This window comes from Solea solea, chromosome 1, assembly GCF_958295425.1.
Source record: "Solea solea chromosome 1, fSolSol10.1, whole genome shotgun sequence".
NCBI classification, from domain to species: domain Eukaryota; kingdom Metazoa; phylum Chordata; class Actinopteri; order Pleuronectiformes; family Soleidae; genus Solea; species Solea solea.
The window spans coordinates 24,282,700-24,308,024 of NC_081134.1; the positions used below are offsets into that span (position 1 = coordinate 24,282,700).

Here is a 25,325-nt window from a genome sequence, read left to right on the forward strand (position 1 = left end):
TGCTGGATTTCTGTGGTTCTTCAGAAATAGAAGAGCTGTGTATACACTCCGCCCCCTATAATAGGGGGTGTGGCCAGAGGAGGACAGTTGGTGAACAAAGCCCGGGATGAGCCAGCTAATACGAAGACTGGCATGTTTAGCCAGAGAAGGCACACATTCGAACACAAAATATGTCATTCCAATACCAAGAGTGAGACCTGGGTCAGTGAAGAATATTACTAGATAACCTTATACACTTGTTTAAACCTGAAAAAAAAAGTGGTTTAGGGGTTTAGTTGCTCTTTAAGTTGATAAAATAAACACTTTATGTTTTGGGGTGAACTGGGAAAACAAACAGCTAACAGGTTAAAACACTAATCACCTTCTCAATGGTTTCTCTTCATTTTTATTACTTTCTACAATGTAGATTAACACTGAATAGCCCTATTAGGCTGTGTGTGTGTGTGTGTGTGTGTGTGTGTAAGAAAGAAATATTGAATACATCATAATGTAAATGAAATACAGTATGTGGTCATTGCCACAGAGAGAAGATAAATTATATATATATTATTAATGTCTTTATTGTATTTACTCATTATCAGAAGCATCCACAACATCCAACCCAGTGCTGAATTGAAACTCCTCCTTGTTCTCCTCATGCCAAAATGTAGTTTTAAATGTTGAAGTTTGATTTTATGAATTGATTTTAATATGTATTTTCCATGGGCAGTGCAGGGATGGAGGTTTTTCTGAAATAAAAACCTTGTTTAAAAGCAGGCATAGACGTTAGACTTCCAAACACCTGAACCATTCACATGCTAATTGTCCATCAACAGAAACTGGTCTGGTGGTGCTGCTCTGAACACGATTGTGTTATTGCTCTGGCGAAAGTAACAGTAAATACCGTCCTTGTGTACAACAATGGTGCTAATAAAACAGAGTCCACTTTATCAGAGCCTTGTTGTGGTGACAGTTGTGTGTCCACAGAAGAATATCTCTGTAACGTTTGACCATGTTTGTGTTTCCAGACCTCCTTTTCCTTCAGATAAAATATCTTTGATGTGAGCAAATAACATCACTTCATATCATCATTATTATATGAGCAGTCCTGCCTAATGTTTTACTGTGGCTCATGTGTATTAAACATTCAGAGACCAGGCTCCACTGCTCATCCTGACCTAATTGTTCCCCCTTATTGTCATTATCCAAACAAAGCGTATATCTAGTTTATGTACCTGTTTGATCTGGGATCCAGAGATTTCCAAATAATCAGTCATGGGACCAGATTTAATTTCACTGTGTTCTAACCTGAGTTGTAATATATGATATCATACTATGTTTTAGTGAACCTGCCAGCTTCTAAAGCTTTTTATCTGATTATTGATAAATGTGGACTCTGTTTTCATTACTGCTGACATTTATTTACTTGGTACTCCTTCAATTATTTTTGTATTCAATTACTTTAATAACGGTTTGTGAAATTGCTCACATGATCAGAACATTATCAAACGCAGCCAGTGGAATAGCAATATACAGTAGTTTAGGAGAAAGACAGAGGAGGTGAAGTTTGTGTGTGTGTGTTTTCTATGATATACTGTAGGTGTATGCACTTTAAGAGCCATGGTTGAGTGAAAAGACGTGTCGGCCAATGAAAAGTTATAATGCATTTGCGTGTGATGTAGTATGTGATGTGTTTAAATGTGACATTCTGTGTTGGAAAAAATCAAACAAATAAAACTCCATAATCGTCACATGGTCATTTGATTTGTGGTTAGTGTGAAGTGTGTGTGCTGTGTGTCACACGGTAACTTCTTTTCTCAGATAGACAAAGGAGGAGTGAGACGTTCAAGTCTTGAGAACAGAATAGAACGTTTCGATTGTCGTTGCACAAGAATATGCAACACAATCTGCAAGAAAACACCTTAAAAAACACACAAATCTATCATGGTTATAAATACACAGCAGAACTGACGTTCAGCAACTGCGTTTGCATTATACATTCTTATTCTGTGCCAATTGGGAAACATTATAGTTGAACGTGATGATAAGAAAACAGCAGGATGTGGAGCATGTGAACGTGTCTCGTGTTTTATTACGTTGTCATCCTTTTAACCAACAAAAGTGACTGTTGTGAGACAAACTACGCACACTAAAATCACAAGCAAGGAACACCACAATGGAATGATAGCACATGAAAAGATTTGTTTTCTTGGACGAGTTACATGATCAGCTGCAGTGTGGGGGAAATCTTTGCTGCAGACAGAGGTGTGCCCCCCTCCCTCAGAACTTCAGATATAATGAATTACCGTGTGAGGACAGAAGTAAGTAAATGTATGATTGTTTTTCTGAGCAACAACAATTACATATGCATTATAAGCTAACATAGTTGTGGTTTGATGGCTCAAGACAAGTTCTCGTAGTGGTTATTTGTTATATTACATCTGTAGTGATATACCTTTAGTCACAGTGGAATATGAGGACAAGCATGTTTAGAAAAAACGAACATGAGGTAAGATTTGTGGACGAAGATGTGACATATACTGTATACATGCAGTCTGGCATTGAATCAAGCCTGCTTGTGATGAACATGTGCAACCTTTTCTCTAAAGATATTACATTCCCACATGATTAAACTGAATTCTCAACCATGTCTCATAAAGTTGTTCTGAAACTTCTGAAAATGATTCAGACATGATGCTGTTTTTTTGAGGCACCTTTGGCTGAATTTAGGAAATGGGAGTGACGATAAACCTTTGTAGTTGGGTGTTTGGGCAAGGAAATAAATAAAGAAAGAAAAAGTATTTCACAAATGAGGTGGTCTGCAACGTGAAATACTACGTCACTATTATGACGTGTCCTTGAAACATCAGTGAGAATGCAGTTTAGTTGTTGGAAAACAAGGTCATGCTGTACATGTACATGTACATGATGATGATGCTCCGACGATTGTGGGTCCAGACACAATATTCAAAAATAAACATGTAGAAGCAGTGCTGAAAAGGTAGATATAACATAAAGGGTAGTAGTTTTATAGCGACATCACAGCTAATCTGAACACTCACTGTCAAAGTAAGCTCTATTTAGGGCCAAATACACTAGTAAAAAACGTTCCTATAAAAAAGGTCCAGGAGATATATTAAAAAGAACACCTAAAAACACACTTACACACTAACACACATGCACACACATGCACACACACGCACACACACACACACACACACATACACACACTAAGCAGGTGCTGATAACTGAGCTGTGTAGGGGGCTTTGTTCCTCTGTTTGCGTCTTTTGCAGCAGAGCACCGTCACAGTGACGATGATGATGACAACGGTCAGCACGATGAACACGGCACCGACCCACGCTCCAACGCTCAGCTCTGCAGGAACAATCAGAGTCACAGGCGCACACAGTTACACGTCACTTCACAGAACCACATTCCCTGAAACGGCCCCTGTTTGTCAAAGGTTTGTCTTCTTATGTTCTTTAACTCTTGCTTCAAACGCTGTGTATATGATAAATGGTTTGTATTTATATAGCACTTCTCTAGTCTGCTTATCTAAGCTGCTTTACTTTACAGAGCCGGGAATTGAACCCGCAGCCTTCGAGGTAAAAGACAACACACTCTACCACTGATCCCAACCTTTGCCCAATTTGTTTTTTTTATATATATTTTTCCCTCATTTCCAAATACTGACTTTAGACAAAAAAAAAAATCAACATTAACTTTTTACTTCCCAGTTTTCCCTTATATGCTTAAATCAATCATTTAACAGACACTTTTTTACAACCTGCCAGGGGTGAAGTTCAACTTGTGACCATGATGTCTGCGCACACGGGGTACGGGTCTTAACCACAGAGCTACCCCACCCCAGTCACTATCACATCCCCCTATTAAGTATCGTTATTTTAATAAGGAGGCTATACACATACAATATTTAATTAAAATAATAAATCATTTAATTTAATTAATAATAATAAATAATTATTTATTTGTTGTTTTGGTACTTTATGCACTTGTCTTCACTTGCTCTGTAAATATGTTTTGCACAAAAAAACACATTTAAATAAAAAAGAGTTTGTGCATGTGTGTGTTAGGCATTTTTTGTAGCTTTTTTTGTTTCTGTGCAACAATCAAATCACAACACAATGGAAGCATGCGTACTCCACTGCAGTGCCCGTTAAGGTCCAGCAGATGGCGACATAGGTACATGCAAAAAGTGCATATGGAGCACTGACGCTTTCATCACATCATCCATCGTCCATTGTGACTGTGATTGTCTGCTGTAACATTTTCCATGTTGTGATTTGATTTGTGTTGCAGTGAGACATCATACAACCCCGGAGACTGACGCACACTGTGGTCACTGCGCTCATCACCTTCTTATTAGTGCAGTTACTGCAGTGTTTTTGTAGTATTAGCCATATTTTATTTTAGCTCTATCTTAGCATGTGCCAGTTCTGTTACACTGCAAATGTGTTGTGTTGTGTTGTGAGTGTGGTGTGTGGTGTGTGTACCTTGCAGGACAGTTCTGGGTACATGATTACACAGCTGTTTACTCCAAGCTCCTTGCTGGGTGCTTTTCGGTCTGGATGGGATGAAAGCTGCGACCATGAAACAGTAACTCTCTCCTGCGTCCAGCTGTGACACCTCTGCCACACTCGAGTTAGATATGACGTCTCTCTATCAGATGAGAATGGAACACATCACTCTCATATGGGATGCATTGATAGCAATACCAAAGGACTTGCCCCTAAATAGGAATTATTATTATTATTTATTTATTTATTTAACTCTAATTCAAGTCTATCCATTCCTATCATTTTGCTCATCTAAGAGTGTGGTGGTCTATTACAAACGAGCCTATCTTCTAAGTTTTCTCAATGTATCCTGAAAATAAAGTTATCCTCACTCTACCAATACCTTGGAAAGAGGGGACTGTAAATGTTAAACAGCAGCAATAGTAGTGATCAATACAGACCATTAGCTACTATTACTCTGTGAAAGACAACTCAATCCAGTTTTAGCATGTACCATGTGATCACTCTTTGAACCTGTTTAACACGTTTTCTGACATTTTCCGCTTTTCTTCCATTAAGAAATGTGAAAAAAATTTGATTTCAAAAGTTTAATTTTGTTTCCAAAACTTTCACCCAGGATCAAAAACACACCTTTAAGTATCCCACCTTTCTTTTGATAATCATCGACATCGACAGTAACCTATCAAACCGCTCTATTTCACTCACCTGATGACTCCATTAATTAGTCACGTAACATAAACAACCATAATGTGTTGACAAAGGGAATACTCACAAATCACAAATATTTAAAAATAAACTATGATATTTACATGCAATAGTCATATCTACGGTGGCCCAGAAGACACACACATGCAAAAACACGATTGCCTCTACCTCCTCAGACACTGGAACATACTGTAAAAAAAACAACAACCCACAACTGCTGACGATCATTCGTGATTTTGCTTTTGCATTCAAGTCTTCTGGGCCACCGTACATGTGGCAAAGTGTATCAACTCAAATACTGTGTTGTAATATACGGAAGCGCATTGCATTCATTTGAAGAAAAAACATTTTTGGTTTGTTGTTTTTTTGAATATTTTTTTTCCTGTTTTTCTGTCAAATGTGTTTTTAATGAGTAATTTTTTTTCTGTTTTTTGTGCTAATTTTTTTCCCCTCCTGTTTTTCTGAGTAATTCTTTTCCTTGAATTATCGAGAACTCTCACGAGAACCTCCAACCTGCAAGTGACTCCCATATTTTCAGAAGTCTCCTGATCGTCTCTTGAGTCACCACGTAGCCAGATGCCTGAATGCATTTCAAAGGCATCATCTTGTATCCATGGAGCCGTATCTGTCCAACTGATCATGGCGAAACATTGCTATGTCTAACAGATCTGAATGAGCTTTCCTTCTGAAGAACCGCAAAGTCCTCAGGTGCCTGCGTAAAGTCGACAAACTAATGTTGATACCATCTATGTGGCTTAAGGACAGGACTATCTCCCAGTGTCTTAAACCCAGGTCAAAGTAAAACTTGATTAAACTAGACGAGCCGTCCATGTTGTTATAAATCAAACTCTCAATAAAGGAATTAATGTGTTTATTGTTTCAAATGTGCTCTAAACTAGCACAAAAAACTGAAAAAATAATTACTCTGAAAAACAGAAAAAAAAATTACTTCAAAAAACGGACCGAAAAAATTTTTTTTTTTTTCAAGTGAATGTAATGTGCTTCAGCAGTAATAGGATTAATTCAACAGACTGACACTTCTCAGTGATCATGGTTATGCTTCATTCATTCAGGTATTCAATGAATCAGAATATTCTACCTTGCCTGTGCTTCCAGACTTGTAGTAGCTGATCTTGTACTTGAGGTCATTTTTCAGGATGTCTCTGATGGTGAGCTGCTTCCCATAGTCATGGATGCTGGTGAGAGGATCTGTGATGTTGACAATGACTGTGCGCTCATCTTTAGCTGACACGGTGAATTTCACAGCACTGATGTTACCTGAGGAAAGCAGAAATATTGATGTGTCTCTCTGAGGGGTGTGATTGGGTCACTGGCACTTTGTGTGTTCACAAATGATCACAGCATCCTTATCTGTCATGGTGGTGTAGCTCAGTGGTTAAGACCAGTCGCAAGTTCAACTCCACACCTGGCAGGTTGTATTCAATTCCCTTGTAAGTCGCTTTGGATGAAAGCGTCTGCTAAATGACATGTAATGTAATTAAAAATTTGACTGGTGGTAGCAGTGACCTGCACAGAGTAAGGTAGATAAAGTGACAGAGCCAGGTTCATACATTACTGTGGCAGAGATAATTTATGCTTCTTTTTTTAGATTTCTGCTCATTCTGAACTTGGTGGCTGAAAATCGTTATTTAAAAGCATTTTGAACCTCCTCCTGCAATTGTTTTAGATGACAGCTTTGACCTGAGCTGCCCTCTCGTCAGATGAGCACAAACAGACACACTGTACACGAAGATAACGCTCAGCCAAAGTTACAGAGAGCCGAAGCAAGAGGCAGAACATACGTATCCGGGATAACCAGAATCCATTGAAAGTGGACCTCCTGAGTTCTTCTTGAAGCTGCTGTGTGAGGTATTTAGGAACATCACACTGCCCTCACCACCAGAACTCTTACTCTGCACCAGTCATGGTCCCAAGTAAGCTTAAACACCATCTCCAAACGAAAACACCCTTCGCTTCAAAACAAGAATGCGGACTATTTTGTTCGCCTGCGTGAACACACGGACAAACAGGCAACTTTCATGAGAAAAAACACAAAGGTAAACGAGAGAGTTTTGGAAAAGATCCATATCAGTAAGGAATTTGCGTTGCAACTTGATGAGTCTCCTGATATTAGTGGACATGCTCAACTCTTGGCCAATGTGCGTTTTGCGGATGGAGACGCAATCAGAGAAAACTTCCTATTTTGCAAGTCATTGCCAGAAAGAACAACAGGAGAGGACATTTTTCGGGTCACATCAGAATATCTTGAAAAAGAGGACTTAAGTGGGAAAACTTTATTTGATTCCTATTCAAGACACTTTGATGAGAATGACTGTATATTGTTTATATGGGCTACAGAGTTTCATTTTTTAACATTTTCGGCTGGTGGTGTGCCTCGTGTGCCTCGTTGAATGAAAAAAGTGTACCTTTGGCTCAAAAAAGGTTGAAAAACACTGAGCTAAACCACTCTATTAAAATGAAGAAAGGTCTTCTCACATCTAAAACAACTTAAAACAGAAATAGCTTTCCTACAACAAACCAAGAAGCAACAGATCATTCCACACTTTAACCAGCGCTGTTTCTGTGGGATGATTGATCCGGACGGTAATTACCCAAATAATTTACATCCAGGCCTGGTTTCTTCAATAAAGTCTTGATCACAGCAGTTTTAAAACAAGCTGGTTTTAAAGTGAAAAGTGCACATCTTCATTTCATACCTTCGTAATGAACATTCAGCCCTGCACTTTTGTTATATTGAAAAATTATTTTATAAAAATATCTAAACACTCTAAATCGAAAGCCTGATAACCCATGTATTTGAATGAGGTGTGTTGAAGCAAGGAAACATGCGGGGCAGAATTTTTATTTGTCTCTCTATATGTTGTGAAACCTCCTTTCGCCCTATACGTCAGCCCCCTGCAACCCTGATTTGGAGGATAAAGCGGTAGACACAGTGAGAGTGAACTAATTCCAATTGAATTGAGAGCACAAGTAATAATCCTAAGGAAAGCAATTATTTTTTGATGTTTCTTGTAAGTGACTTGCAAGTTTCTTGTAAGCTTATTCATTATTCACGTTCCTTCATTGTAACCCCGGAACCTGTATGGCTAGCTCTGTTTACATTTCGTCACTGTAAGCCCGGGAGCGTGCTAGTCTGCAACTTTTCTTTCTCCCGGCTCTTCACATTACCTGAGCCTCTGTTCTGGAATAAGTTAGCACATGTAGTATCATCTTGGTTTGATTACTACTATTGATTACTACTATTTTCACATTTATTACTTGCTTGTACTTCGTGTGTTGTGCATAATTCGTCTTACCTGCGCTGTAGTTGTGTGCCGTTTTGTTCGTACTTTGAAGAGGCCATCAAACTCTGGCTTGATGGCCACACGTGTGGGTTTTTGCACCCTCTGTGAGCGGAGTGAGGTGTGTCTCTCTTGTATATTGTGTGTGTGTAAATTGTAAACAAACTTGTGTTAACTAAGCCTGTTCTGAAAATTGTATGAAAGAGCAGGTGATTTAAGCGGATCCAGCCACTAGGGTGGCTGGATGTATACATATACATATATATGTATGTATATACCTGTCTCGTCTGACAGGGTGGTGTCTCAGAGAGGACAATCCTCCTCCAAGAGGCTGTCCACAGGCTGCAGCTTCAGGGAACTCCAGAGAGCCTCACCCTGAGAAGAGTTCAGGAGGATACGAGAACGATACATGGTTCATCAGTGACCTTCAAAATCTCTCTGACTGGTCAGCCATCAAAGACATTTACGATTGAGAGAGCCTTCACTGCAGGTGCACTAGGTCTGGCTGAACACTCTTACCCAGTGAAGGGACTTCAGCGCAGATATAAGCACCTCAAGACGCTACCCCTGCAGCCGTTCACAGACATTCACCCACTCATCTTGATAGGTTCTGACTGTCCGCACCTGGTGACGCCGATTGAACCTGTCCGTCTTGGCCCACCTGGGGGCCCAGCGGCAGGCTTGGCTGGACACTGCAAGGACCTGTTAAGTCTCTATGGCCACAACCCTCTGTGAGTTTATACTGGAATGAAGCAACATAAAAGGGATCAATGTTTCCTGCTTCATTCTTATACAAGTCTTGGGGGAACATTCTAGACTGTGTTCTAAGAGACACACACTACGCGATTGCAAATCAGGGAAGCCAGCTACAACTTTCCAACCTCCATCACAAAGTCAAATCTAATTATTGTTGTTTATTATTTTCGAAGTACTTCTATGTGTATTGTATAGTTGGATTTGGATGCACTGTGGTAATGAGATTTGTCAAATTTGTGTCATTTGTAAGTGTTATTAATTAAATTCATTCTGTACTTATTTTTAGTTTTCACGGTGCTATAAAATAAAGAGAATTGCACCTGTCGAGACTCTCTGCCATTATTAAATACATCAAGGGCTGGTGAACTGAATCATTGAACTGAATCATTAGAATCAGTGAATTAATAAGATTGAATCAAAAGATTTGCATGACCACAACAAACTCCAGTTGTGGTTCAGCTCACAGTTGCCGGCTTTCGGCAGTGCTCTCCCTAAATACCCCAGGCTCCTCTGTTACATATTGAGATTTTGAAATTTCCTTGTGATTCATGAATGACACAAGCACAATGACGTGCCTGAATAATGAATGCTTTGGCTATGAAGTAATGCCTGTGATGCTAATGATTGAGCAATTCTCTGAGGGTTAGCACATCATCGGCCGGACAGGAGCTCATTCAGATGATTCAGCAACAGATCCATCCACACTACACCACAGAGCCACTTATATGGATTTGATTTTATTTGAGATTAGAAATATGTATCTATCACACCACCAATCAGAAACTGGAGATTTAATACATCATTACTAGATGATCCAAATTTCATCAAATACTTTGAAAAAGAGTGGTTAATATTTCTAGAAACAAACGACCTACCAGGAACACCACCAGGTGTCCTCTGGGATGCAGCAAAAGCAGTTATGAGGGGTAGAATAATCTCATACTCCTCATTTAAAAAGAAGAAAGAAAACCTACTGGAATTAGAACTACAACATAAAATAAAAACATTAGAGACTGCCTATGCTGCATCCCAAGATGAGAACTTGCTGAATAATGTAAGAAAATTAAAACTTGAATAAAACAAAATAATAGAAAGGAAAACGCAGTTCCAACTGGAGAGATAACGCTTGGAAAACTTTGAGCATAACAATAAATCCAGTAAATACCTAGCTAACCAACTTAAATTAAACAAAGAAAAAACAACTATCCACTCCATAAAAGACTCAGACGGTAAACTAACCCATGCACCGGGAGAAATAAACAACATTTTTAGAGATTTCTATAAAAACTTATACTCATCAAACAATAACTCATCAAGTACAGACATAAACACATTTTTAAACTCCATAGATCTACCAAAACTTAATAAGGAACAGGTTAAGTCTATGGAGTCCCATATCACAATAGCTGAACTAAATGAGGTCCTACACCATATGCCAAACAGGAAAGCCCCAGGACCAGACAGATTCCCAGTGGAATTCTACAAAACATTCTGGTCCATACTAGCACCAACATTCTATAAAATGATAATAAAAATCAAGGAAAGTAACACTCTCCCCACACACATAAATACAGCACATATCTGTCTTCACCTCAAACCTAAAAAAAGACCCGTCACTCCCATCCAGCTATCGCCCCATCTCACTCATAAACGCAGATCTTAAAATCATCTGCAAAGCCTTAGCTAGGAGACTGGAAAAAATTACCCCCTTCATAATTCACCCAGATCAGACAGGATTCATTAAGGATAGACATTCAACTAATAATACACGCAGATTAGTAAATATAATAGACTACTGCACAATCGATAAATTTAGAGCAGCAGTGGTTTCACTAGATGCAGAAAAAGCATTTGATAGAGTAAACTGGAAATTCCTACTTGCCACAATGGAAAAATTTGGATTCGGAGAAAAATTCATCTCCTGGATCAAAATTTTATACAGTTCACCCAGTGCCTCTGTCAGAACAAATGATCAAACTTCTCCAAGCTTCACTCTCCAGAGAGGCACCAGACAAGGCTGTCCACTCTCTCCATCACTATTTGCCATCTTTATTGAACCACTCGCAGCGGCTATTCGCACAAACACAAATATCAAAGGTATTCAAACAACAAAACTACATCACAAAATAAGCCTCTATGCTGATGATGTATTACTTTTCCTCCAAGATTCACAAAGCTCTCTTTCCGAGACTATTGCACTTCTTAATAAATTCTCAGCCATATCAGATTACTCGATAAACTGGGCAAAATCGATCATCCTACCAATCAACCATGACTTCAAATCATCAACATCCTGTCCTCTGAAATATTTTGGTGTAAATCTTTCCTCCAGGCTGTCAGATCTAGCACAATTAAACTATACTCCACGACTTAAAACAATAGAGGATGACCTCATGCGATGGAATTCCTTACCTTTATCACTTATGGGAAGAGTTAACACCATGAAAATGATGATCTTACCAAAAATCAATTACCTCTTCTCAATGATCCCAACTAAACCCATTAAATCCTTAGACTCTGCCACAAAATTCCTCTGGAAAACCAAACCAGCACGCATCAGTTTAAAAACACTCCAAAAAGCAAAAGCCTATGGTGGTCTGGAACTTCCAACTTCCACAACTACTTTCTTGCAAATAAGCTTCACTATGTCCAAAAATGGTTTCAACCCAAACCACTGGACAGTCTGTGGCTAGACATTGAACAAACACTCTGTAAAGAAATTAAAATCTCCGATCTGCCATTTATAAGCAAAACCATCAAACGGCATCAGTGCTTTAAAAGCATAAATATAAATACCCAAATATCTGCACAAACTGCAACGAAAACACAGCAGATAGCTACATGCATGCTATATGGCTATGCACACCGGTGTATACATTCTGGTGTAGGGTATGCGAGGACCTCTCAGCATGTCTCGAATACACCATACCACTTTCCCCTACGCTATGCATACTGGGTGATTTAAACGGAATACATATAGACATGGAAAAATCACACATATTAATCACTAGCCTAAGCGTCGCCAAGAAAACTATCCTCCTGAATTGGATAAACAAGAAAAACTGAAGTTTAAACCAATACAGAAATTTTATTTTAGATCACATCTCTATGGAGAGAATGTCTGCTTCCATAAAGAAACAATTATCTATCTTCGATTTGACCTGGACACCTCTAATTGATTTTATTTCCTAGGGCGGGTTGGTGACTGTGTCTTCCCTGGTCGGTTATGCGGTGGTGCTGCGGGCGGTGGTTCTGCGGTGGTGCTCTGTGGTGCTGCGGGCCGTGCATCTGGGGTGCCTGGGTTGTCTGGTGGTCTGTGTGGGTTGGTGGCCCTCGGTCTACCGTCCCTCGGTGGCTGTGGGTCTGCCCTGCAGGGGTCGGGGTGGATCTGTGGGGGGGTGGGCCGTGGGCTCGTGCTGGGCTGGCGCCGTGCTGCGGGTGGGGGTAGGGGCTCTGGGTCTCTGCGCGCTGGGGGGTGGGGTTGGCCCCTAGCGTGGGGGGGAGGGTGATCTGGGATCTGCCCTCTGGGGTGGCGGGGCAGTGCGTGCTGCTGTGCCCCTGCTGCGACTTGAGCGTCCTCTGTCCCTTGGGGGGGCATGGTGGAGGGCACACGGGGGGGCGCCTTGCTTTGGGGACCTTTGGGGTGGGAGATGGGGTGGGAGATGGGGTGGGGCATGGGCCTGGTCTGGACTGTCCCTGGGCTGTGGGTGGGGCCGGGGTCTGGGGATCGCTGCCGTTGGGAATGCCGTGGTGGCCTGGGTGTGGGTCTGGCCTCGTCAGGGGTGGTGTGCTCACCGGGGGGGGTATCTGGTCCTCCACCCCAGCGGCGCTCATGGGGTGCAATGGTGTGTCCCTAGCCTTGACGGGTTGTTCCCTTCTTGGCCAGGGATGTGGGTGGGATTGGGGCATATGGCCCTGCCAGTCAGGAAGCTGGCACCCTACTTGGGGGGGAACTCTTGCCCACCCCCCAACGCAGATGATACATCTACACACACACAGCTAGGGCACTGGGGGTTGTGTGGCTGAGCTGATGGGGGGTCGGGGGGTGGGACCATCACATTGTGGGGCCGCTTTCCGTTCCCCTCGATGATCTGCCACTCTTCCCCTAATTTTATCGCATGTTAGACATTAGGGCCTGGTGGGCGAGAGACCAGTCGACGGCTCCACTCTCTGCCAGCAGTGAGGCGCCCGTGCCACATTTCCCTCCGCCATTTTAACTGCACATCAGATACCAACATACATCGCATAACACACCACACACGCACACACCTCCAAATCATTCACCGGTGGGCTGGGGTGGAGGGTGGTGGTCGTTGGTGCGCTCCTGAGCACCCGATTGCTGCTCACCCCCCCGGCCGTGTTGGGACTGGCAGTCTGGGTGGGGGCAGCAGTGGTGGCCGGGAGGCGTCGCTGGACGTGGGGGATCGGGTCCCCTGCGCTCGGTCTAGGGGGTGTCCGGGAGGCATGGCTGTGGCCCATCATGACGCACCTCCCTGAAGGTGCTGTGGTGGGCGGCAGTCTGCTTACGCGGCAGGGGTCGTTGGCGGGCACAGACTCTCCTGGATGTTGGGGCACCACGGGGTTGGGCGCGGCGGGTCCTTGGACCACTGGCCCCGCCTCTACCTGGGGAATCTGCCCTGGACTGGCTCGAGGGTCTGCCTCTCTTCCGTCTCTGGGGGCCCCCTTGGCTGGTGGCCCTACGTGGGCCTCCGCCTGTCCCTCCCTGGGCTGGGGGGCATGCGGTCGGCTTCTGGGGGGCGGTGGGGGTGCCTGTGGTGGGTATCTGGCCGTGCCTCCCCGGTGGGCGGTCTGGGGGGGGCTCTGCCGTGGTCATGTCGCCGCTGGCTCCCTCGGGTCGGCCCTGGGTGGGGGGGCTTCCCCCCCGCACTCCTCCGACTGGTCCCCTGCGGGATGGATGCGTTGCTATCCTGGGGGTGGTGGCTGTGGGCCTCTCCTGCCCTGTACGGCTACTGGGCGCCCTAGGCGCCAGGATGATTTTCGGCCCATCGCTGGGGACTGGCTGGACAAATGAGTGCCGTAATCAAAGCTAAAGGCTATTGGAGTGTGTGACCCTTTTTTTAGGTGGTGAATTTGTTTTTGGCCAGGCATTGTATTAACATATTATCTTCAAACCCTGACAATGAGGAGTGCATACATTCAACTGGCCACATCTTCTTCAAATATTTCCAGATTTCCATGTGTTTGTGTGACACAAGCTTAGAAACCACACTTTCAGAACTGCGTGTGTGTGTGTGTGTGTGTGTGTGTGTGCAACACCTACTCTGCTTGTGGGGGTTGAACTTTGCGGAGTACGTGTGAGTTAACTCCTCCGGGTCGCTGTTATAGTCCATGGTAACATGTTCTGTTTGAATGTCAGCAGAGTATGTCCTGTCGAACACACACAAACACAAACACGGTTTGCAGCTATGTGACACCACATGCATTCATCATGATATGGTATTCTTAAACATGAGGTTTTGAACCCTGGCATTTGGCACATGGTAGAATTATTTGACTAATATCAGCTTCAGAGGTTACCGCTTGCTCTCCTAGCTATACCAGAAGTGACATTATTTATTGCTAATGCTATTACATCTCCTACTGCTGCTGCTTTTGTTGTGAAGAGATTTGTTACTGAGGCTAAAGACAAATCCGGCAAAGTACCAGAAATAAGGAAATCAGGAATGTAAAGTTGGTGTTTTTTACTTTAACCTTCTATTAAGATAAGGCAGATTATTATTAGGTCATTTTTATATTTTATTTGTTGTATTTATTTATCTCTGATATACAGCACTTTGTTTCAGCTGTTGTTGTTTTTTAAAGTGCTTTATAAATAGAGTTGGATTGGATTGGATTTATATATTGGACTTTAACCTGCTAGTTTACTGTTGCCTCAGCAAACTTTATTTTTAACCCACCTTGTGAGTTGTATCCTGCACTGGAGTCCAATTTCTGCAGTGTGTTTTAAAGTCAATTTCTCAAAGCATAACATTAGGATTCAAAAAGAAGGTTAAACTGAGGTTGCTCATATCATATTACACTAAAATAAGTTCAACAGCATGAGTCATTTCAACCAGTGCCAAGAAAAATATATGTTTGGTTTAATGTAGGGATGGGAAACATCTGGCCTCCAGCAACATATTGCCCATGAGGCAAATTATGCATTTAAAAAAAGGCCATGAAAGACAATAAAACCAAATCTCAGGCTGTAACAGGGCCCCAATTGCTTGTTTGGAAAAGCACAACTTATAGTTGCAAGTTTAAAACAGTATCAAAGCAGCAACATTTATTCTTTAAGATTTCATGATTGAATTATGTTATTAAAGCATTAAACAACAGAAAATAAATTAAATAGTTTCTTAGAAACTGGAGCAAAGGAAAACCGCTCCCCGGAGACAAGAAGCAGTGTGTTGTTGTGATCTACTTGCATGACAACACTAAAAAGAAAACACATGGCAAGCACCACAAGCATTGTTGTACCACTCCCTCACTCAGGTGACAGATGTCGACGAGCAAAAGCAGACAGGACGTCACGTTATTTTTTACATATGTATATATATATATATATATATATATATATATATTTACATAATAATATAATAATAGTATGTTCCTACCTGTCGAACGGCCTGAGGGAGTTGGTCATGTCACATTCCATCTCTGACACTTGGCTGCAGTCATAGCATTCGAGCCAGTCACCGTCGTCACTGAAAGTCACATGACAAAATACTTTGGTCATATGATTATGTTTTCACAAACGGACATAAAAAAAGTGGTTATTGGACTATCTTTATTTAAAACAATCTTACACAACATTAACTTAAACACAACAATTACTTAAACACAAGATTAACTAAAATACAACATTTACTTAAACACAACATTTACTTAAACACAACATTTACTTAAACACAACATTAACTAAAATACAACACTAACTAAAACACAATACTAACTAAAACACAACACTAACTAAAACACAACACTAACTTAAACACAACATTAACTAAAACACAACACTAACTAAAACACAACATTAACTAAAACACAACACTAAAACACAACACTAACTAAAACACAACATTAACTAAAACACAACACTAACTAAAACACAACATTAACTAAAACACAACATTACCAAAACACAACACTAACTAAAACACATTAACTTAAACACAACATTAACTAAAACACAACACTAACTAAAACACAACATTACCTAAAACACAACACTAACTAAAACGCAACACTAACTAAAACACAACATTAACTAAAACACAACACTAACTAAAACACAACATTAACTAAAACACAACACTAACTAAAACACATTAACTAAAACACAACATGAACTAAAACACAACATTAACTAAAACACAATACTAACTACAACACAACATTAACTAAAACACAACACTAACTAAAACGCAACACTAACTAAAACACAACATTAACTACAACACAACATTAACTAAAACACAACACTAACTAAAACACAACATTAACTAAAACACAACACTAACTAAAACACAACACTAACTAAAACGCAACACTAACTAAAACACAATACTAACTAAAACGCAACACTAACTAAAACACAACACTAACTAAAACACAACACTAACTAAAACGCAACATTAACTAAAACACAACACTAACTAAAACACAACACTAACTAAAACACAACACTAACTAAAACACAACATTAACTAAAACACAACTCTAACTAAAACACAACACTAACTAAAACGCAACACTAACTAAAACACATTAACTAAAACACAACATGAACTAAAACACAATACTAACTAAAACACAACATTAACTAAAACACAACACTAACTAAAACGCAACACTAACTAAAACACAACATTAACTAAAACACAACACTAACTAAAACGCAACACTAACTAAAATGCAACACTAACTAAAACACAACATTAACTACAACACAACATTAACTAAAACACAACACTAACTAAAACACAACATTAACTAAAACACAACATTAACTAAAACACAACACTAACTAAAACGCAACATTAACTAAAACACAACACTAACTAAAACACAACATTAACTAAAACACAACACTAACTAAAACGCAACATTAACTAAAACACAACATTAACTAAAACACAACACTAACTAAAACACAACATTAACTAAAACACAACACTAACTAAAACACAACACTAACTAAAACACAACATTAACTAAAACACAACACTAACTAAAACACAACATTAACTAAAACACAACATTAACTAAAACACAACACTAACTAAAACACAACATTAACTAAAACACAACACTAACTAAAACGCAACACTAACTAAAACACAACACTAACTAAAACACAACACTAACTAAAACGCAACATTAACTAAAACACAACACTAACTAAAACACAACACTAACTAAAACACAACATTAACTAAAACACAACACTAACTAAAACACAACACTAACTAAAACGCAACACTAACTTAAACACAACATTAACTAAAACACAACACTAACTAAAACGCAACACTAACTAAAACACAACATTAACTAAAACACAACACTAACTAAAACACAACACTAACTAAAACACAACATTAACTAAAACACAACACTAACTAAAACGCAACACTAACTAAAACGCAACACTAACTAAAACACAACATTAACTCCAACACAACATTAACTAAAACACAACACTAACTAAAACACAACATTAACTAAAACACAACATTAACTAAAACACAACACTAACTAAAACGCAACACTAACTAAAACACAACACTAACTAAAACGCAACACTAACTAAAACACAACACTAACTAAAACACAACACTAACTAAAACGCAACATTAACTAAAACACAACACTAACTAAAACACAACACTAACTAAAACACAACATTAACTAAAACACAACACTAACTAAAACACGACACTAACTAAAACACAACACTAACTAAAACACATTAACTAAAACACAACATGAACTAAAACACAATACTAACTAAAACACAACATTAACTAAAACACAACATTAACTAAAACACAACACTAACTAAAACGCAACACTAACTAAAACGCAACACTAACTAAAACACAACATTTACTACAACACAACATTAACTAAAACGCAACACTAACTAAAACGCAACACTAACTAAAATGCAACATTAACTAAAACACAACATGAACTAAAACACAGCATTAACTGAAACACAACAACAAAGAGGGTCACACGGTGGGTGTAGTGGTTAGCACTCTCGCCTTGCAGCGAGAAGACCCGGGTTCGAGTCCCGGTTAGAACAAGGGCCTTTCTGCATGGAGTTTGCATGTTCTCCCCGTGTGTGCGTGGGTTCTCTCCGGGTTCTCCGGCTTCCTCCCGCAGTCCAAAAAGATGCAATGTGGGGATTAGGTAAATTGGACACTCTAAATTGACCATAGGAGTGAGTGTGAGAGTGAATGGTTGTTTGTCTCTATCTGTGCCCTGCGATGGACTGGTGAACTGTCCAGGGTGTACCCCGCCTATCGCCCGTTGTAGCTGAGATTGGCACAGCACCCCCCGCGACCCTCTGGCAGAGGATAAAGCGGTAGATGATGACTGACTGACAACAACAAAAATGTGTGCATGTAAAATCAACAGCAAGGGGCAGGGAAGCATTTAACCTCAGCGCACTCTTCGGAGAAGAATTGCGTTTCATTTCTCACACCGTCTGACTTTCATCTTCACGTATGCAGTGGCTGCACTCCTCGAATGCAGAGACACAGCTTATAAGTTTAGTCCAACATGCAATAACTGCAGCTGACAACGACAGCAACAGACAGGAAGTTAGCCAAAACAATGACATTGCTGAGAGCGTCTTTATTGAACCCCTCAGTGGGAATTCCGTATCGTCAGTGAAGGCATCATTGTAAACACGAGCCGTATCAAGCATTGTCGCTCCACATTATGGCTTTGCTTGTCCTGTGGGCAGTGAAAGTTTCAAACTTTCAAATTTGGCATCATACAAATAAACAAATACATTATAATATAATGATGAGGAAATATTTGTTTTATGATAAAGTGATGTAGTTGTGGGTTCTAACTCATAGGCAGCCTGGAGCTGTGCATGCCCCCTGCTGGACATGTGTGCCTATAGAATCAGCACTGGACTGAGAAGCCATAGATTTTATGATGTGTGCCCTTTAATGAGTGGCCAACATCTGTTTTCCTTGTGTTTCCTCTGACAGCCGGGACAGCCAGTCACACCTGGTTCTCATCAGTGGGGGCAAGCAGAGGGTGTGCACATCTCAGACAATACTGGCAACTCATAAAACCACACTTAAAAATCCTTCAACTATAATTTTACTAAAAAAGAAAATATAAATATATGAAGAACTTAATAAACAACAAAGACAAATATCTTGCTTGTTTCATTGGCTAAAACTTTACGACTGAACTGCTTAAGAGGGTTCTATATATTTGTTAACTGTTTCTCTCGTGCACAGCGGCTTAATTTCTTTGAATATTTTAAACGTTATATCGTTAACAAGACCAATTCAGATTTATCTGGAAAAAAGTCACAATAACAGTATTAAAATGTGAATAACACAGATAAGAATTAGGAATTAAGTTTATAGTCTAAAGGTTATCATAAAATGCAGACAGAAACATTCTGTGTGTGTGTGTGTGTGTGCGTGCTTGCGTGCTTGCGTGTGTGTGTGGTCACCTGGAGTACAGCACAGAGAATGTGTAGTCAGGACTTGCTTTGGTAGTCCAGGTGAGGATGGTCTTAAAGTCCAATGAAAACCAGCGAACGTTCTCTGCTTTTGGAACCAAGTCCTTCTCTGTGGATGAAACGGTCACATGATATTCAACCTTCCAGCTTTAGCTTTTCAGTGAGTGAATGGAATGTACAAATCCCATTTCCACAATAGTTGAGACACATCCTAAAAGTCACTTTATTTACCTTTATTTCACTGATCAAACTACAAACCAAACAAAACATTAAAAAAAATGTAATACGATGCTTGCAACGCACTTAAAATAAGTTAGGACTGAAAATCAGTTCAAATAAGTTAAAAGAGTAATGTTGTTCTGCAAGTAGTAGGTTAACCAGTAACACATTCCCAACTAACCCTAACCCTGTTATGAGTGTGCAGGCATCAAATTCTAAAGTTGTTAATGTTACAAAAATAGAATAAAGCTTGTCATTTATTTTATTATAGCAAGGGCCTTCAGTGCATTCATTTTAATTCATTAATTACAAAAACAAAAAAGAACGTGTGAACGCATTTAATCATGTTTAATTTTTCAATCTAGATACTAAATACCACACAGACACAGTGACGCGCCAACGGTCACTGTGTCTTTTGGTCTTCAGTAGAGCGTGGACACAAGTGTCTTTGGTCTTCAGTAGACAGTGGTCTTCAGTAGAGAGTGGACACAAGTGTCTTTGGTCTTCAGTAGACAGTGGACACATGTGTCTTTGGTCTTCAGTAGACAGTGGACACAAGTGTCTTTGGTCTTCAGTAGACAGTGGACACATGTGTTTTTGGTCTTCAGTAGAGAGTGGACACAAGTGTCTTTGGTCTTCAGTAGACAGTGGACATAAGTGTCTTTGGTATTCAGTAGACAGTGACAAGCCAACGGTGTCTTTGGTCTTCAGTAGAGCGTGGACACAAGTGTCTTTGGTCTTCAGTAGACAGTGGACACATGTGTCTTTGGTCTTCAGTAGACAGTGGTCTTAAGTAGACAGTGGACACGTGTCTTTGGTCTTCAGTAGACAGTGGTCTTCAGTAGAGAGTGGACACAAGTGTCTTTGGTCTTCAGTAGACAGTGGTCTTCAGTAGAGAGTGGACACAAGTGTCTTTGGTCTTCAGTAGACAGTGGACACATGTGTCTTTGGTCTTCAGTAGACAGTGGACACAAGTGTCTTTGGTCTTCAGTAGACAGTGGACACATGTGTTTTTGGTCTTCAGTAGAGAGTGGACACAAGTGTCTTTGGTCTTCAGTAGACAGTGGACATAAGTGTCTTTGGTATTCAGTAGACAGTGACAAGCCAACGGTGTCTTTGGTCTTCAGTAGAGCGTGGACACAAGTGTCTTTGGTCTTCAGTAGACAGTGGACACATGTGTCTTTGGTCTTCAGTAGAGAGTGGACACAAGTGTCTTTGGTCTTCAGTAGACAGTGGACACATGTGTCTTTGGTCTTCAGTAGACAGTGGTCTTCAGTAGAGAATGGACACAAGTGTCTTTGGTCTTTAGTAGACAGTGGACACAGGTGTCTTTGGTCTTCAGTAGACAGTGGACACACATATCTTTGGTCTTCAGTAGAGAGAGGACACACGTTTATTTGGTCTTCAGTAGAGAGTGCACACAAGTGTCTTTGGTCTTCAGTAGAGAGTGGACACATGTGTCTTTGGTCTTCAGTAGACAGTGGACACAGGTGTCTTTAGTCTTCAGTAGACAGTGGACACACGTGTCTTTGGTCTTCAGTAGAGAGTGGACACAAGTGTCTTTGGTCTTCAGTAGAGTGGACACAAGTGTCTTTGGTCTTCAGTAGAGAGTAGACACAAGTGTCTTTGGTCTTCAGTAGAGAGTGGACACATGTGTCTTTGGTCTTTAGTAGACAGTGGACACAAGTGTATTTGGTCTTCAGTAGAGAGTGGACACAAGTGTCTTTGGTCTTCAGTAGACAGTGGACACATGTGTCTTTGGTCTTTAGTAGAGATTGGACACAAGTGTCTTTGGTCTTCAGTAGAGAGTGGACACAAGTGTCTTTGGTCTTCAGTAGAGAGTGGACACAAGTGTCTTTGGTCTTCAGTAGACAGTGGACACAAGTGTCTTTGGTCTTCAGTAGAGTGGACACAAGTGTCTTTGGTCTTCAGTAGAGAGTGGACACAAGTGTCTTTGGTCTTCAGTACAGAGTGGACACAAGTGTCTTTGGTCTTCAGTAGAGAGTGGACACAAGTGTCTTTGGTCTTCAGTAGAGATTGGACACAAGTGTCTTTGGTCTTCAGTAGAGATTTGACACAAGTGTCTTTGGTCTTCAGTAGACAGTGGACACATGTGTCTTTGGTCTTCAGTAGACAGTGGTCTTCAGTAGAGAATGGACACAAGTGTCTTTGGTCTTTAGTAGACAGTGGACACAGGTGTCTTTGGTCTTCAGTAGACAGTGGACACACATATCTTTGGTCTTCAGTAGAGCGAGGACACACGTTTCTTTGGTCTTCAGTAGAGAGTGGACACAAGTGTCTTTGGTCTTCAGTAGAGAGTGGACACATGTGTCTTTGGTCTTCAGTAGACAGTGGACACAGGTGTCTTTGGTCTTCAGTAGACAGTGGACACACGTGTCTTTGGTCTTTAGTAAACAGTGGACACAAGTGTCTTTGGTCTTCAGTTGAGAGTGGACACAAGTCATTAATTAGATTTTAAAAAATAATAATAATAATTGAGTCCCACCACTGCTTATAACATATACAACAATTTAAATTCGTATTGCATTTTTAGAAAGTGTCTTTTCTGGAAATGGGTTTTGTATATCAACATGGTAAATCATTCTCTGTTTTAACAGTCGAACGCACAGCCTGTCAAACAAACATTCTGGAAATCATTTCATGAGCTTCAGTTCTTGCTAAATAGTAAAATATCTTGTGGAATATTTTGATTATTTGCTTCATTGGTTCATAAGGTATTGCAAACAGAATACCGTGTAATGCTAAAATACTATCACAGCAAAAAGTTGTCAAAGGAAATGAAAGGAAAGGAAATGATTAACGTTACAGATTACCAGGAAGGTAAGTGTTATACTAGCATACAGTATATTGTCAGAAAACCATTAACAATTTAATGGGCATTACAGGAATAAATTATGTTCTATTTCTTCCAGTGGAGCATTTGGTAACAGCCACACCCTTTTTCTTCTTCTACTCTTAATAAAGATAGTTTTGGAAAAAATTCGGATCATCCTGTGGCACAATGCTGTGGTGCTTCATCCTGGTTTTCTGCCCTGTCATAGTTTCCAAAGGATCTAAAGAATACAGCATTAACGCGTACATTTTAACACACTGATGTAAGAGGTCTACTGGCTTCAAATTAAATCAGCTGTCTGGGGAAGAACAATCTAGACAGAGTATGATGAGATGATACTTCATTTCTCCTTCCAATCTAACTTGTTAAACATATGATGTGTTTCCACTGGCGTGACTCGCCTCGCCTCGGCATGGCACGGTTATTTTGCGTTTCCACTGGCACTCTTTTTTAGTACCTGCTCTGGCGAGGTTCCAAGCGAGCTGATGAGATAGTGTGCGTGACATTGCCAGACTGCCGGGCACTGATAGTCAGAGTGCCGTCACACGAAGAGGCGAGCAAGACATCCGACACAAGAATCGAGCCGAACAATGCCGAACAGTGGATCAGTAAGACTTAAAATCCTAAAAACCTGGGTTAATCTCCAACTACTGCCAGGAAAATGTCTAAAATCTCAGTATTTAACAGAGAGCGAGCGGCATCACAAACCCTGTCGCTGTACTTCAGTCCAGTGACTGTGTCAGACGGAGTCTGTGCTCCGGTCATGGAGGAAGTACTGAACAAATAGTTTTGATGAACTGCTTCTAATGATTCAGTTACACTGAAAACAACTGCTTTACAAGTCCCGGTCACTCGTTTGAGTGTCGTGTGTAAGACTAAGTCCACGTTTGGTAGGTACTCCTTTGTAGTGGAAAACCAACCTAAACCGTGTTGTGCCGAGACGATTCGAGGTGAGGGGAGCTGGGATCTATAAACACAAGCAACAGTATTTATAAGACACCTCAATCAATGGTCCTTTGATCAGGACAGAGGTAACGTGAGTTTTCTTTTAAAATCTACAATAAACTCGGCACAATCACTCTACCTCTCTCCCAAAACTGCTGTCAAATTCCAAAATCTATCCATCTTAGAATGTCAGAATGTTGTGGTTTTACCTGCAGTTGTGATCATCCAAGCGTTCAGACAGATTTCCAGATAGAGCACAGTTTTCAGAGATGCCATGTTCTTGAACACCAAACGTTTTTGTTTTTTTTGCTTCCTCAATCAAAATATAGGACTGCAGGAAAAGTGAATGTGTCCACCGTTGTTCTGCAGTCAGTGAATCAGGAGTTGCTCAGACTGAGTGTTGGGGAGCAGGGGGAATGTTTTGGCAGTTGACCCCTCCCACATGCCTCCCTGCTGAAGGGGTATTGTGTCATCGTGTGTTCAGTTTGAATTTCTCCTGAATAATGACGTGAATGTCCACTGACTGGCAGACCACACCTCTTTAAAAAGGTGGACAGTGTTGCTCTGTGACTGGAGAGTGTGCACTCCCACAGTTACATGAATGAGTATTATTAGTTACACCCACCCTGACAAGAACCAAGTGGTACGTACCTCCTTGAATGAGGGAGAGTCTCAGTAACCATATACAGTGCAACACTGGAGACTGGTTTTCAGCAGCTGTTCACAATTTTTGCCAGTTAAACATTTTGGATCAACCTCAAGGAGACACAAGGAGTAAGGAGAGAAACACAGTGGAGCCACATAATCTGCTGTGAGACGGTAGTGAAGTGTGGTTGTATGAGGTACAGACACACAGTACAGTCACACCCTCAAACTGATGCAAAAAAACTGCAATAGAGTCTCTGTCTGTTTAAATCGAAGGTTATGTCAGGCAAATGTTTGCTACTTTATTTAGACTTTTGTTATGTGGCCAAAATCAGTTCCCTCTTTTTCATCAGCACTCACTACAGCTACACACACACATGCTGTCAATACACACAACCACACTTCAAAAAATAAAAACGGATAGGATTAGCTTAAGCAACACTTTAAGTTGACATGCTGTTTAAGCATGTTTAAGTTTAGCTTCCAACATGGTCCAAGTTAACATAACATTCAGCTCTTTCACACTGTGTTCCTCTAAATGAACAAACTTAACATTTAATGTTACCTTCTCTCTGCATTCTGTTTGATCCCCCATGGGAAAGGGGAGCTTGGAGTCAAGCCAAGGAATGTGGGGCCTAAGAAGTGCAGCTGAAGCACA

General features: G+C 40.7%; 1 protein-coding gene across 1 annotated transcript; it reads right to left on the bottom strand.

Moving 5' to 3' along the window:
- Window positions 1-2,051: 2,051 nt before the first annotated feature.
- Window positions 2,052-24,466, bottom strand: LOC131466093 (tissue factor-like). The gene is made up of 7 exons (XM_058639232.1): window positions 24,232-24,466; window positions 19,996-20,113; window positions 15,899-15,988; window positions 14,563-14,669; window positions 6,323-6,501; window positions 4,495-4,660; window positions 2,052-3,355 (listed from the first exon to the last, which is right to left on the bottom strand). Exons 1-7 carry the CDS (start codon window positions 24,296-24,298, stop codon window positions 3,210-3,212), a joined length of 873 nt encoding a protein of 290 aa, XP_058495215.1. The 5' UTR covers window positions 24,299-24,466; the 3' UTR covers window positions 2,052-3,209.
- Between the last annotated feature and the right edge of the window lie 859 nt (window positions 24,467-25,325).